At 53.6% G+C, this 14241-nt stretch overlaps 7 protein-coding genes across 7 annotated transcripts in view; 4 read left to right on the top strand and 3 right to left on the bottom strand.

The window, feature by feature from the left end:
- Positions 1 to 635: 635 nt before the first annotated feature.
- Positions 636 to 1997, top strand: POSPLADRAFT_1143778 (hypothetical protein; the record flags this gene model as incomplete). Its single annotated transcript, XM_024485613.1, has 5 exons — positions 636 to 905; positions 968 to 1160; positions 1225 to 1625; positions 1680 to 1814; positions 1866 to 1997. The coding sequence occupies 5 exons, from the start codon at positions 636 to 638 to the stop codon at positions 1995 to 1997; spliced, it is 1131 nt and encodes a 376-aa protein (XP_024339000.1).
- A 397-nt stretch (positions 1998 to 2394) lies between these two features.
- POSPLADRAFT_1039971 (hypothetical protein) lies at positions 2395 to 3119 on the top strand. Its single transcript, XM_024477638.1, has 3 exons — positions 2395 to 2852; positions 2917 to 2977; positions 3029 to 3119. The coding sequence occupies exons 1-3, from the start codon at positions 2448 to 2450 to the stop codon at positions 3052 to 3054; spliced, it is 492 nt and encodes a 163-aa protein (XP_024338999.1). The 5' UTR covers positions 2395 to 2447; the 3' UTR covers positions 3055 to 3119.
- POSPLADRAFT_1074449 (hypothetical protein) lies at positions 2990 to 4041 on the bottom strand. Its single transcript, XM_024482709.1, has 4 exons — positions 3869 to 4041; positions 3580 to 3682; positions 3447 to 3527; positions 2990 to 3391 (listed from the first exon to the last, which is right to left on the bottom strand). The coding sequence occupies exons 1-4, from the start codon at positions 4031 to 4033 to the stop codon at positions 3216 to 3218; spliced, it is 525 nt and encodes a 174-aa protein (XP_024338998.1). The 5' UTR covers positions 4034 to 4041; the 3' UTR covers positions 2990 to 3215.
- Positions 4042 to 4408: 367 nt separating this feature from the next.
- Positions 4409 to 5802, bottom strand: POSPLADRAFT_1143395 (hypothetical protein; the record flags this gene model as incomplete). Its single annotated transcript, XM_024485559.1, has 6 exons — positions 4409 to 4525; positions 4585 to 4719; positions 4772 to 4911; positions 4974 to 5234; positions 5296 to 5464; positions 5533 to 5802. The coding sequence occupies 6 exons, from the start codon at positions 5800 to 5802 to the stop codon at positions 4409 to 4411; spliced, it is 1092 nt and encodes a 363-aa protein (XP_024338997.1).
- A 1502-nt stretch (positions 5803 to 7304) lies between these two features.
- Positions 7305 to 9544, top strand: POSPLADRAFT_1046593 (hypothetical protein; the record flags this gene model as incomplete). Its single annotated transcript, XM_024479073.1, has 10 exons — positions 7305 to 7328; positions 7646 to 7722; positions 7782 to 7857; positions 7913 to 8044; positions 8091 to 8179; positions 8231 to 8349; positions 8403 to 8662; positions 8867 to 9130; positions 9183 to 9418; positions 9469 to 9544. The coding sequence occupies 10 exons, from the start codon at positions 7305 to 7307 to the stop codon at positions 9542 to 9544; spliced, it is 1353 nt and encodes a 450-aa protein (XP_024338996.1).
- A 471-nt stretch (positions 9545 to 10015) lies between these two features.
- On the bottom strand, positions 10016 to 12727 carry POSPLADRAFT_1074448 (hypothetical protein; the record flags this gene model as incomplete). Its single annotated transcript, XM_024482708.1, has 11 exons — positions 10016 to 10239; positions 10290 to 10377; positions 10431 to 10607; positions 10672 to 10815; positions 10874 to 11016; positions 11075 to 11394; positions 11448 to 12076; positions 12127 to 12225; positions 12279 to 12316; positions 12365 to 12503; positions 12596 to 12727. The coding sequence occupies 11 exons, from the start codon at positions 12725 to 12727 to the stop codon at positions 10016 to 10018; spliced, it is 2133 nt and encodes a 710-aa protein (XP_024338995.1).
- A 515-nt stretch (positions 12728 to 13242) lies between these two features.
- Positions 13243 to 14241, top strand: part of POSPLADRAFT_1142887 (hypothetical protein) — a gene marked incomplete at both ends in the record, with an annotated part of 1854 nt that continues 855 nt past the window's right edge. Inside the window, 2 exons of the mRNA XM_024485485.1 lie at positions 13243 to 13516; positions 13550 to 13738. Coding sequence (XP_024338994.1) covers positions 13243 to 13516; positions 13550 to 13738 — 463 coding nt within the window. The remainder of the gene's footprint in view (positions 13517 to 13549; positions 13739 to 14241) is intronic.

Genomic DNA, 14241 nt, shown 5'->3' with positions numbered 1-14241 from the left:
AGGTTTTGCTTAGCCGTCGTTTCAAAACTACGTGTCGTCGGAGACATCGCTATCACAGACCACCACTCCAGGAAGTGCGCAACTCCTTCCCACCTGCATGGTAGCTTATGTGGTGACGTAAGTAGCAACCCCGGTTTCAGGTGCCTGATCCCTGTTCGTAGCGGACGAGACTCATACACGTAGTGTCTCGGTATTCTGCTCTCATTGACGCTGCATTCCGGCTCCGCCAGCCGGCTCGACTCTGCCCGCAATGCTAACCGACAACAGCATCTTCCATCTGTTCGTGCTGGTGAGTGACCTGTTGGTACTTGTATCAACGGAACACAGATATTTCGCTAGCGATCGCAGCCGGTTTGAGTCACCCTTGGGCCTTCCGCTTAACTGGCAATATATGTCCATCATTCTGTACTCTGACTCATTCGATGCTATCTGAAACTAGGCATTGTGTTTTCAAGCAATGGCATCCCACCACAGCCCCTCCTCTTACTCAGCATCCCGCGCAAGCGCTGCCCCGCATGGCTTTGTCATCGAGCATCGAAGTAAGTTTATAAATGACGTGCGCATCACCAGCATCATCCACAGAGTGCAGTTTCGCAAATCCGGTCCATTGTAATCTCGCCCTAATATTCACATCCATGGCATCTACGGCGGTTCCGAAGCTCTTCCAGCCTACACGGGTCGGGAACTCCATGCTCGCGCACCGTGTCGTCCTCGCTCCGCTGACGCGCCTACGCGCAGACAAGGCACATGTGCACACAGACCTTGCTGTAGAATATTACGCGCAGCGCGCGTCCGTGCCCGGTACGCTGCTCATCAGCGAGGGTACAGTCATCGCCGCTAAGGCGGGCGGGTATCCGCACGTCCCTGGCATCTGGAGCGACGAACAGGTCGCTGCGTGGCGCAAGGTACACCATACTATGTGCGCCCCGATGCGCACTTGTTGCTCACAGAGTTGGCATGCACACAGATCACGGATGTGGTCCACGCACAGGGCAGTCGTATATTCTGCCAACTATGGGCGATTGGCCGCGGCGCATTCCCCGGCATCCTTGAGGCAGAAGACCCGTCACTCACGGCCGTGTCGTCCTCGGAGATTGCCATCAAGGGCGTAACGCTACTCGGCCAGCCTTACAGCAAGCCGCGCGCCCTCACCGTTCCAGGTATGTCTTCTATCTTCCTACCATCATTTGGTACCGATGCTGACAACGCTCATGTCTTCACTAGAAATCCAGGAATACGTCGACCTTTATGCCACCGCCGCGCAAAACGCTATCCGCGCGGGTTTCGACGGCGTTGAGGTACACGGCGCGAATGGGTACCTCATTGACCAGTTCCTGCAGGACACGTGCAACACGCGCACAGATGTGTACGGCGGGTCCATCGAGAACCGATGCCGCTTTGCGCTCGAGATCGTCGACGTGGTTGTGCGTGCCATTGGCGCAGACAGGGTGGGCTTCCGCGTGAGCCCGTGGAGCCCGTTCCAGGACATGCGCATGGCGGACCCTCGGCCGACGTTTACGTACCTTGTACGACGCCTCGCGGAGCTACACCCTGACTTGGCGTACTTGCATGCGGTCGAGGCGCACGTTGCGGGCAGCGCCTTTCGCGAGCCGGAAGCATGGGAGGTGAGCTGTTTTCTGCTCCCTGATGACGATGCGGGACGTTAACGATCTGGACAGTCGAACGACTTCATGCGTGAGATATGGGCGCCCCGCCCGTTCATTTGCGCAGGCGGCTTTGAGCGCGATAGCGCGCTCGCGCACTCAGAAGAGACGGGCGACTTGATCGCTTTCGGGCGTGCATACATTGCGAATGTGAGCAACACATATCTGGGAGGAAAACCACAAATGCTGACAAAGATGTAGCCCGACCTTCCCACGCGCCTCGCTAAGAACTGGCCGTTGAACAAAGGAAGCAGGGAGACATACTACATCCCCATGTCGGCGGAGGGCTACACAGACTATCCGTTCATCGACGAGTCTGCGGCAGCAGCGTGAGTATATGTGGTGTTATTTCTCCTTCATCATAGAGTCTGGCCTCTTTAGACGCATGGTATGTACCTGTAGACTTGTGAGGGGTAATCCTCGCCCACTGTAACGAGCTCCTTAGGAGGTTAATTATCTGCAAGGTTTTTATGCAAACAAAATATTTGAGCAAAGTGCAATGCAAGTTGACACGTGAGAGAAGCTGGCACCAAAGTTGATCTGGAGCCTATGTGTACGTCATCGACTCCTCATGACCAACCGCGGAGTCGTCGGCGCCTCCTCCATATATGGCGCACAACCTCCCGCTTTTGGCAGCCAAGGAGCTATGATGTCAGGCATCTTCAGCCCCCTCCTCTCGCTATATAAACCGTCTCGTCCACTGGAAAACACCCACATCCTCCCTTCACCACTCTAAACTCCTCGCACACAGAACTGTCACCGACTCACCATCACATATACACAATGGATGACCAAAACATCTCGCCGCAGCAGAACAGCAATTACCCCAGCTCGACCGGCACCGACAGCTACGCGCAGGGCCCCGGCAGCGGTGCGGACGCGCAGCAATTCAGCCAAGGCCAGGGCGGCGGATACGACAACATGCAGCAGTCTGGTCAGGACGACATGGGCGGCGGGCGCGGCGCGATGGGCTCCGGTGTTGCCGGAGGCTACGGAGGCAACCAGTCGAACCAACAGGGCCAACAGAGCCAACAGGGCCAACAGAGCCAACAGGGCCAACAGAGCCAACAGAGCCAACAGGGCCAACAGAGCCAACAGGGCCAACAGGGCCAGGGGCAGACCCAGGAGAAACAGGATTGGCTCGATAAGGGCCTTACGATGATGGGAAAGAAGGCCGGCATGAATGTGGTACGTTCGGGTGGCTGTATGTGTGTATGCGCCGCACGGGACTGATGTTACACGCGTCGTGCAGAGCGGCCAGCAGGCAGACAGTGCCGGTGACTTCATCAACAAAGAGGTCAACCAATACACAGGTACGGCTTTCGTCCCCGTTCGAGCGCAGCCCGCTGAAATGAATTCGTCAGGCCGTAAACTCCCTGGCGTACAGTAATTTACACAGCTTGTACGGACCGACTATAGCATTAGGACTTGAGCAAATGTAACGATATCGGAAGTGTCACCAAATTATGCATGTCAAGGGCACACACATGACCGATAATGCGGCATAAGTACATACATACTGAATAACTTCTTCGCGATCTTGGTGAGGTTTTACTTTGCCTCAGCAACAATACCACACTGTGGGCACTTCCTCACAGCCTCGTCGTTCATCCAGTTCTGGATGAGCGGCTTGAGCTGTGTACCGAGGTCTGTAACATGGAAGGACTCCTCTCGGATGATTGTCGGCTGGTCGTGAGCGCCTGCCTTACAATACCAGCGCAGGCGGTCTAATCGCGTGAACTATGAGAACTCTTTGGTAATGCGAACAGGGTGCATGTGTACCTGTGGCATCGTCAGGTCGCACACGCTCTACGACAAGGCCGATGGTGTTCGCGAAGCGCACAGGATTGTGCGGAGTGTTAGCTGCCGAGCACTCGGTCAACAGGCACACGTCAAATAAGCGGATGATGCCTACCAGGCAACAGGAACATCTCGCCCTCCTCAATACGGATGTCCCGGAACTCGCTATCGTCGACGACCCGCAGGAGCATGCCGCCCTTGTGCTGATAGAACCATTCCTGCAGCCCACAAAAGTACCGTCAGCTTTGTGTATGAGTATTGCAACATACACAGGATCTCCAGAGATCCCGTGACCATGCGACCCGTAGGCCGTGCCTCGGCGCTGCCCCCCAGGCTCAGCTAAACGGTACCAGAGTGCGACTTTGCGCTGACGTCTCCAAGGACAGCTTGCCTGGTAAACGCACCTCGGTCTCGTTCACATGGTAGTCGTTGCGCTCATTCGGGCCGCCGACGGCCATGACGATGTAGTCCTTGCCCGAGTACAGACAAAAGTTGTTCACGGGCGGCTTGAGCAGGTGCGCGTTCTCGTCGAGCCACTTGCGAAAGTTGAGCGGGGGTGCGAGCGGCATGGCTATGACGGGGTGGTAACAGTGGTGGCGGTGGTGGTAGAAGAGAGACACGGTGAGAGCTCATCCTGCGGGTTTACTAAGGCGGACTCGGGGTACGCAGGACGCGCCTCGATTTGGATGACTCTAGCCATGACGATAACGAGCACGTGGAACCGATCGCGTCTCGATCGCTTGCGGTTCGACGCGTGCCTAATGACAGAGGGAGATCGCATACACAAGTCATCTTTGAAGTGCAGGTCATCTCTAAAGTAGTGATACCCGTTACACACAAGTCTAATACTGCATAGTTTATAGAATATTCATGTCTCTAATTGAATTCTAACGGTTGGACACTGAGTGGCAGTACTGTGCGCTTCCGACAATGGTGAGGTTTGTTCACTCTTCCGCAAAGGGGAAGTCTATGTATCCTCTTCCATCGAAAGGTGGCGCGTAGTCCTCCCGCTTACCCTTGGTGAGCGGTAGGTTCTTGGCAAGACGCAGAGGCAGGTCGGGCTATGCGTTGCAAATTGTCAGCCCAGATATATGGTGTACAAGGCATAAGTAATACTGACGTTCGAGATGAAGGAACGCGCGAATGCGATCAGTTCGCCGGTCTTCTCGCACTGCTCAAGCGCGTCTTCCCGCGTGTATCCACCCACGCCGATGTAGGTACGCGGGAGCCATATCTCACGGAGGAAATCGTTGGACTAAAAGACTGGCATCAATAGCAGATCAGGGAGTCTTCATTACACAGCTCACCTCGCCCGCCTGCACCTCGCGATCGACGTTGCCATCGACACGCGGTTCCATGACATGGATGTACGCAAATTCAGGATACAACTCCTTGATGCGGGAGACGAGGTAGGCGAAAGTAGGCTTGGGGTCCGCCATGCGCATTCCTGTTGTCAAATCAAAGCTTCACTATTGGGAGCGCGACACGATGTCAAAGATAATCGCATACCCTGGAGGGTGATCCAAGGACCGAACTTGATGCCCACTTTGTCAGCGCCTATTGCCTTCGATACAGACTCGATGATCTCGAGAGCAAAGCGGCAGCGGTTCTCTATCGAGCCTCCGTACTCGTCCGTGCGCTTGTTGCTCACATCCTGGGTGAACTGGTCAATGAGGTACCCCCCTGCGCCGTGCAGCTCGACACCATCAAAGCCCGCGCGCACGGCGTTGAGGGCACCATCCGTGTATAGTTGAATGTACTCCTTGATCTCTGTATTCCCCATGCTCATAAATTGGGTGATCGTGACGCCGAGGACGTGAGGACGACCTACCGGAGATGGTCAAAGCGCGGGGTGCCTTGGAGTCCGGCTTCATGGGTATGTCAGAGGCAGACACAAGCTCGTAGCCCTCGGCAGCGAGGACGTCGGGCATCGCGGCTCTTCCGATAGCCCATAGCTGGCAGAATATGCGCGAGCCTTTAGCGTGCACCGCGTCAGTCACCTTGTGGAAGACACAAACACCAATTTAGCATCCAGTCAGTGGATGTGCGCTCTTTGCAGAACACTTACCCGCTTCCAGGCAGTGACCTGCTCATCGCTCCATATGCCAGGGATGAATGGGTATCCCCCGGCCTTCCCAGCAATGATCGTGCCCTCGGTGATCAGAAGCGTCCCGGGCACCGTGGCGCGCTGCGCATAGTACTCAACCGCGAGGTCTCCATGGACGTGTGCGGCGTTCGCGCGGCAGCGCGTCATCGGCGACATCACGACGCGATGCGCGAGCATGGTCTTGCCGACCTTGGTAGGCTGGAAGAGCTTCGGGACGACAGTGGTTGACATATTGGAGACTTAATAGTTGCTGGTATAGTGCAACGGATTTGGTATTGAGCGGGGATGCATATTCACGGTCCTCAACGCGAGTATTTGTACGCAGGAGCCTTATGCGCACCGTATGATCGCAGTGCTGTCAAAAGACATTAGTTCTGCACAGCAAGTCGCGGAGATAGCTGTTTGCACGCCGCCTAAGTCATTCACTGCACAAGGGACCCGAGGCTAGTGCGACAGCAATTGATAGCCGCAATGATTGGCCAGTGCGCGCAGTGTGAAAGGAGTCAGCCTCCGGTGTTGTTGCGCCATCTTTTCAGCGTTTCTTTGTCAACAGGATTTGAGCCGCAGCGACTGCTCGGTCATCGCGCACTTTGATTCCTGCAGGAAGACACCTGTGAACGAGGTATTGATGCCATCACAAACAACGATACTTATTCACAGCAAGCAGTGTACGTACATAGGTCATCCATATACAGCTGGATCTAAACTCCAAAGGCGCCAGCCATCAAACCCTTGGAAAGATGCCAATACGCACTAACATTCCCGCCCGGGATATATCCTTGATAAGGTATTTATAATATAGGTGTGATGATGATATTTGAGAAACACTCAACATGATTGGAGGCTATTGTCATCTCGAATCATTATTCTATCGGCTTGACAGGGCTTGTATGGGGCTTGTAAGAAGGCCAACCGTATGTCAAGCGATTGCGAATGCGCAGCAGGTCTGAGAGGTCCGGTATTACCTCCAAATTACTCATATATAGGTTAGGGTTTCTCCTCGAGTCACGGTGTGAGCCCAAAAAGATCAAGAGCCGGTGTCGAGCATCGGCGCGCGCCAAGCACGCGCTGCACATACACTCGATACCAGATCTCCATGGACGTGCGCAGCGTTCGCGCGGCAGCGGGTCATCGGCGACATCACGCGTGAGCATCGTTTTCCCGACCTTGTTGGGTTGTGTAAGAGCCCCGGGGCGACAACGGATGGGCTGCGTCGCTCTGTACAGGTTGCAATCAGACGATGGAAACAAATTGACAGTTGCGACGATGGACAAAGACGCATTGCGAGACGGCTTAAGCTAAGATAGTACCGTAGTGTCTGTTCAGCACTAGTTCGTCAGCAGGCAGTTACTCAGTTATGGCATATTTTGGTTCATGCACAAGAGTGCATACCTGTCAAAATAGCATTGATGCATCAGGCACTTCAATACCACAAAGGCAAACTTACAACATACCAGTACGAGTGCAAGGCGATACGAATACCACCCAACACGGTCACGTGGCATAATGAACGGACGCGATCACGTTCAACAAGGTGTGGCGACGACCTTTCTTCGCTCTCCTGTCCTCGTTCAATCCACTGTCCACGCTTCTCAGACACTCCATAAATCTCTGTGGAAATGGCGCCAAGGAAGAAATACAAGCAGGATAACAAGGCCTCAAATGGCGAAAAGATGACGGTATCAAGACGAGGACCTCGGCGGCGCCATGGCTTTCTCGCAGACCTGCCAAACATGCCGTTGGATATCATACAAGAGGTGTGATCTCGATTTAATCTGCAATACAGCTGTACGAACAGAGTCTTAGTGACCTCTTCTCGCACAGGTCCTCGCCCATCTCCAGCCTCGCGACTTGTTACAGCTCGCTAGAACAAGCAGGACCTTCAGAACATTTCTCATGAGTCGGTCATCAGCTTTTCTCTGGAGGGCCTCACGCAGAAATGTTGAGGGGCTTCCCGATTGTCCCACTCACTTGAGCGAACCTGCATATGCCAACCTTGCATTTACAAGCTATTGCTTTGTATGTCTTTCTTGAATGATCTAGCAGCTTGCTGATACCTATGCACATCTTCTAGCGGTGCATGAAGCATACGAGCAAGGAGACATTATGGGAGCTTTCTACCCGCTATTGCACCCCTTGCAAGGAAAAGGCGTAAGCAATCTCTTCTCGCACGTACTTTCATCCTGAAATCACTCGGAATATGACCTCAGGCTGAACCTATGGCGCTTCCTGGGTCAGCCTCCCCCGTCTCTCACAAGATCAAATGATTACCATCTGCTCTTGAACGTGGGTATATGAACGCGATCCTACATCCGCGTGACTTACTTGGTGGACACTGCAGCACTGTGACGGTTGGTGCGTGGCTGCTGACTTCTATCAACTGTGCGATCGCTGGGAGTCACTCGAGGGAAATCCCGATGCACAACTTGACTTTAGTGACACGCGGAAAGCGCAGGTGGCGGAAGTAGAAAACGTATGAGTTCACACCCCTTTATTGCCATCCGCTGAGCTATTCTCAGCATGCAAACCTATGCCGTCAATGGGAAAAGGCCAAAGCTGCGTCAAGGGCTGAGGAATTGAAGCGGCTCAAAAGAGACAGATTTCAGTCGTACGTGACCAGCTCATGCAAGGTCAACTGGCGGCTCTGACATGCTTTCAGTGCGCTCGATAAACTGCGTCAACTAGGTTGGGGAGATGAACTCGACCTTCTTGCGCCAGAATACAAGCCATTGACTCGACACGAACCCTTGCGCGTAGCACATGAGCTCACTGATCGTGGTATGTCTTGTCGTCGTTGATATATGCACCCCACTGAGCACCATGAACTCTAGTTTGGCAGAATATCGGCGGGGGCGTTGTGGCAATCCTGGAGGACATCCGAGACGAGCGATACCGGATGAAACACACAGAGATTCTACAAAACCGACTAAATGCGCTGTGCAATGTCATATTCAACAAATACTCCAATCCCCCAAGAACAGTCGAGACCGAGTACAAGCCTCACATGCGCGACATCATTACGATGCCTGAGATACGCGAAATCGTCAATTCATCCAATAATGCCGCACTAGGATCTCGGAATGAAGAGAAGGTCCGTGTATTAATACCCAAACTTGTGGACCGCTGGCAAACGAGGGCCCGCGAAGAGCTAACGAGACTCGCATCACGGTGGACCAAGTGTGCTGAAGATACAGATGTTTTGAGTTTGGCTGCCACTCACTTCGTCTGTTCTGTATGCACCAAGCTATTGCCTTACCCGGAGGTCCTCATACACGACTGTCTGCGATGTTTCCAGCCTTCTTTGTTCTTCAACCATCCTTACAACCGGTATATGATCTACGAGATCGCGGCGTGGAAGGTCAGCGTTAAAGGACAGCCTTGGAATAGTCAGCTTCTTATTGGCCCGGGCCAACGCTTTCACGAGCGGATCCGCACAATCATAAAGCTATGTGGCCAAGATCCAGACCGAACGACTAGGCAAGAGTTAAAGGGCCTAGATGTCTATATCTCGTATCCAGGACAAAATGATAAGAAGCACATCGTCACCTTGCGTACCGCGGTATACACTCTTCACTCGTCTCATTGGCATATGAACTGACCCTGTTTGAAAGGTGGAGGAGGAATGGCAGCGTTGGACCTCGAAGTCCCATGACGAATCTGTCGAATATAAAGGGCGCATCGCTACGGAGGCTGAGCTTGCAGATGCACAGAGGGGGGGTAAAAAGGTGCTCCGGAGCAGGCGCGACTGCTTATGGTGCTGTTCTCTGTGTACGTCTCGTGGTTTCGATCATTGGGGAGCTGGACGGAGGATCGGCCTCGACAGCATTCAAGCGCATATGCAAGAAAAGTACGTGCGATATATCCTATGCCTATCAATGTGTTGATATTCTGTTGCAGGCATTCTATCAAAAATGCAAGTGAAAAGGAGGGTGATTTCTACGCCTACCCTGAGTGCGAGATGCAACCGTTCTAGGGCTTGAGGCGAGACCTTGGGAATTGCCCCAAACTCACGGCCGAGGCGTGACTATCCTTTCTTTGAAATACTCATGAGCGTGTAGGATTTGCAAATAATCAGAACTTGAGATGCGTTGAAAAATATGGGTTTTCAAGCCCTCGACGTCGACAATGCCAGACTTGCCGTCGGGAATGCCTGCAGTATATAATTGTCACTGAGCAACGGAGCGTACCTGGTAGTGCGCGCTGTACAGCTGAATATACACGCTGTTGGGTGTCGATTTACTCGAGTCGATGTTTCCAGCCGAATCGCGCGCTTCACTGGATAGCATTGCACAGGATACATTTTCTCCACCGCTTTCATCTGCGCCTGTGAGACGGGATTGATTTTCACCGCCGCGCTTACCTGGATGCTACTACGACAGCGGACGTGAAGAGATACAATGCAGCGTGAACGAGATTGAGAGGATCTCACGTGGTTAAATACATATCAGAAGTCCTCAATGTCATCGTCCTCCAACCAACCACCTCTTCCCGCTAATTCATGCTCTGCCTCACTAGTATGTCGGGTATATATCCCGTCCTCGTTGTCAAGAGTAAGCTCTTGGTGCCCCTCGCTCTCGTCTGTTAGCTGTACGTCGTGCCTTGTGTTTTCGCCAAAATCCATTCGCGAGGACAGCTTATGCGTCTTGGAAGCAATGGATGATGCCATGCCTACATTATCCAATAAGAGATCGGTAGGGGCATTCACCATAAACACATACCTCGACTATCCCACGCCTTCAAGACCCCACCGAGCTCCAATGCGATGCGCCGTCGACTCCAGTCGCCAACACCAAATTCACTGTGCTGCTGCGAAAAGCGAGGATCAACGTCAGGCTATCGCTGCAGACCGAGGAACGCACATGTTGAAGCCACATTTGCACATCCCTCAGTCCATCTTCTGCCTCGCGCTCCCGCTTCAGCGCCTCAAAGAACGCAGGCTTGTACGGCGTCTGGCTCCGCCGCACGACTGGCGAGGGGAGCGAGTGCAGCGTACTTAATGCAAGCAGATGGAAGCAGTGCGGATTCGCTTGATGCCACTAGATGTGAGACGTCCATGTAGATTTGTCAGAGGCGTACGCCGAGATACACTTTGCCACATACAGTTTCACCTCCGCTGGAGTCGATCCAGCTCAGCCAGTCAGCCTCGGAGTCGCATTCGTCCAGCGTGGTGCAATACTGAGTGTAGTTCTGGTGAATATACAGCGACAACAGAGACGCATCGACAGGAGAGTCCGCATACAACGTCTGAATTCCATCGTTGTGAACCGAGTAATCTCGGACCTTTGATAGAGCGAGTGCTCACCTCGATGTCGACTCTGGATGCCCGACGTTCGTGCACCCTGAGATGCAGCGGCAACGTCGGTGGTTCCTTCAGGGTGGCATCTAGCTCTTTGTCTCGCTGTTTGTCCTTTGCTGAAGCTGACGCGTTTGGCGGGTCTCCCTTTCCTGTCCGCCATCTCTCTCATCAGGTATGAGAGGTGAACATTGAATATATGCGCCTTACGTTTGTTGTACAGGAGCTTTCCGAGTAGGTGAAATAGCGCCAGGCTCTGCTCGCGCCTCGTAATTGCTCCCAACATTACACGTGCCTGAGACATCTTTTCCTTGCCTCCCTTCACGGCCGCACCACCCGCCCGCGCACCTGCCTTTGTAAGACATGCAAACTGAAGTGCCATGATAGCGCTACGGATGTCGCCGTTCGACGACTCGACGATGACGTCGATGACCTCTTTTGGCAGCAAATTATCTGGTACGGAGCGAAAATGCTTGTCGAGCAGGGTCTGGAGGGCGGGGCGCATGAGAGAGGGGGCGATCGGGTTAAAGCTGTGATAGCGAGTAAATATCGTGCCTACAGTCAGAACTAAGACCAAACGTACCGGACTTGCGTGACATAGGGCGAGTTGATCAGCGAGGGCGGTAGTACGCTGCGCACGTCAACCGCTTCCTTCCCTCTTCGCCAGCTGCCCCCGTCATTCTCTACATCCTCTCCACGCAAGCCTGCATCACTTACGATGATTACAAGCGGCGCCACACTCGTGGCGGGCAACGATACGAATTCCTCGATCGCGCTATGGAATGATGCTTGCGTGCCAAGATGTAGAATATTAGGGAGATCTTCCAAAAGAATCACATGCCGTTTTCCGTCTGGTGCTACGCTAGATTGTGTAGTGGGACCTTGGCTAGATGCATTAGGCCGACTCGAGCCCTGCGCGAGAGGTCTAAACGACTGCGAAGATCGTGTAGGGTGACTCCTGAGCACCTGTCCAGAAGAGAAAACGGACTGGCAGGTCCCCGCGCGAGTGAGGAAGTTCCTGAACTTGTCTACGAGGCTTTCATACTCCATGTGCTCCACGTCTGCTCCGTCGTTCTCAAAGGCATTGTCTCGGCTGAATCGCTCGTCCGTGCTGTTGCGCCACTCCATAACCTGAAAGTTCAACTCACGCGACAGAACTCGCAATGTGGCGGTCTTTGCCGCGCCTGCAGGCCCAGTCAAAGCTAGTATTCGCTGGATGAAGTCTATATGCGTATGACAATCTCAGTGGATTGGCAACGTACCCTATACTGCTTCAACCTGCCTGAGGGTCCTCCGCTGAATGATTCGAGGAGCCACTGACGAACGTCCGATACTTTTCGCTTGTGAACAGCCAGGTCATCCTACATAGAGTGCATTAGGATTCGAAGAGATTCCGCATGTGGACATTTCGTACCTGGGTGACAGGCTCACAGCGATCAACCCACAAGGAATCTGAAAGTTGTTAAGCATATCGGACAGTGTCAGCAGTTGGAGGCATACCTGAGTATTGTCCTGAACTTTCAAGACCAGTCCCTGTCTCTGTCGCTTTGGTCTTTCCCTTGCTCCTCGAATTCCCAGCATCCGGTGTTTGGCGCTCTGGTTGACCCCCTGAGAAGTCAAAAACTGGAGGTCTAACAATCTGCAGACTAAGTTCATCAATATCGTTCAGAAATTCCGAACACTTAGCATGGAGAGTTGTGCTGAAGTGTATGTGCGAATCGGAGGACATACCGATGTCAGGGTCTTGCGCTTTTTGGTGGCGGGTGGGCCGGTAAGATCTGGTGAGTCTAGACAAAGAGGCCTGATCTGGGATGAGGATGGCTGTTTCGCCTGACTTTGCCTTGTCGATTTCCGAGGTGGCATGGTATACACGGTCGCGGTGCCTAATGGAGATCAAAGACGCGACGCGTCACAGTCGTAATGCGTGACTAGACGCGTCTGTCACGCGTTCCGATCACAGGCGCGTCGCTTGTGTCTGCTCGCATTCATTGATCTGATTCATTCGTCGCCCCTTCCTTCAAACCTTCGCAGACTCAGCTCAATATAGCCAGATCTGACCACAGCTGTCACCCGTACTACCGATGTGGCAACGAGTTCGCGCGCTTATCTTCAGCTCATTGAATTGCATCATCTCCGTGACAAGTCGAGAGCTCAAGATGCCGACATACGGAGACCTTCTCACATCTGTAGCTCTAGAAATGCGGTTGATCGGTCCTCGCAATGATACTTCTCCTTACTCAGCGGCGCCAGAGTACATTGGTATGAGAATATTCGGGAGTATATATATGCAGCATGCAGCCATGTCAATCCACCGATCTTACTGTCATCCACTGCAAAGTCCGAAACTTAATATTCGTGAATCGATAACACTCCACCCCATGTTCGCTGCCTTTGTTCCAAAGCTTTTCCAGCCGACCAAAGTCGGGACGTTCACCCTGTCCCATCGAGTGGTGCTAGCCCCCCTCGCGCGATTCCGTGCAAACAAGGCACACGTTCACGGTGATCTAGCGGTGGAATATTACGCGCAGCGTGCATCTGTGCCTGGTACGCTCCTGGTCACGGAAGCCACCGTCATTTCCGCAAAGGCAGGAGGATACGATAACGTGCCTGGTATCTGGAACGATGAACAAGTCGTGGCCTGGAAACGCGTACGTCCACTGTACTGTCCATACGCTCGTGCTAAAGCTGCATACCTGTTGAGTTGGGTTACAGACGCTGTGCACGCCAAGGGTTCACGTATCTTCTGCCAACTGTGGGCCTTCGGCAGGGCTGCGACCCCGTCTGTCCTGGAGCAGGACGGCTTTGACATCTGCTCTGCCTCCGACATCCCTATAGCCGATGGGACGGCGAAACCCCGGCCGCTGACCATCCCAGGTCAGCCTTCTGCAGTTTCATCACTCTTACTGATGCGATCCTCCGTGCAGAGATCCATGAATATGTTCAACTGTACACTGCCGCCGCAACCAACGCCATCCGTGCGGGCTTCGACGGCGTCGAGCTGCACGGCGCGAACGGGTATCTCATTGACCAATTCCTGCAGGACGTGTCAAACAAGCGCACAGATGAATACGGTGGCTCTGTCGAGAACAGGTGCCGCTTCGCGTTCGAGATCATTGAGTCCGTAGTGAAAGCGATCGGCGTAAACAAAGTCGCCATTCGCCTGAGCCCCTGGAGCACGTTCCAGGGTGTGTCCCAAGAGTCTTTTAGTGGCCTTGCGTTCCTTGATGTTGCATTCACTGCCAGACATGGGCATGAAAGACCCGAAGCCGACGTTCGCCTACCTTGTCTCACACATCGCCGAGGCGCATCCGGACTTTGCGTATATCCACGTCGTCGAGCCGCGCGCGGAAGGAGGGTCAGATCGCATCGTACTTGCG

This window comes from Postia placenta (assembly GCF_002117355.1).
Source record: "Postia placenta MAD-698-R-SB12 unplaced genomic scaffold POSPLAscaffold_7, whole genome shotgun sequence".
NCBI classification, from domain to species: domain Eukaryota; kingdom Fungi; phylum Basidiomycota; class Agaricomycetes; order Polyporales; family Adustoporiaceae; genus Rhodonia; species Rhodonia placenta.
Note: the sequence above shows the minus strand (reverse complement) of the source record. Positions and strands in the feature narration are given on the sequence as shown.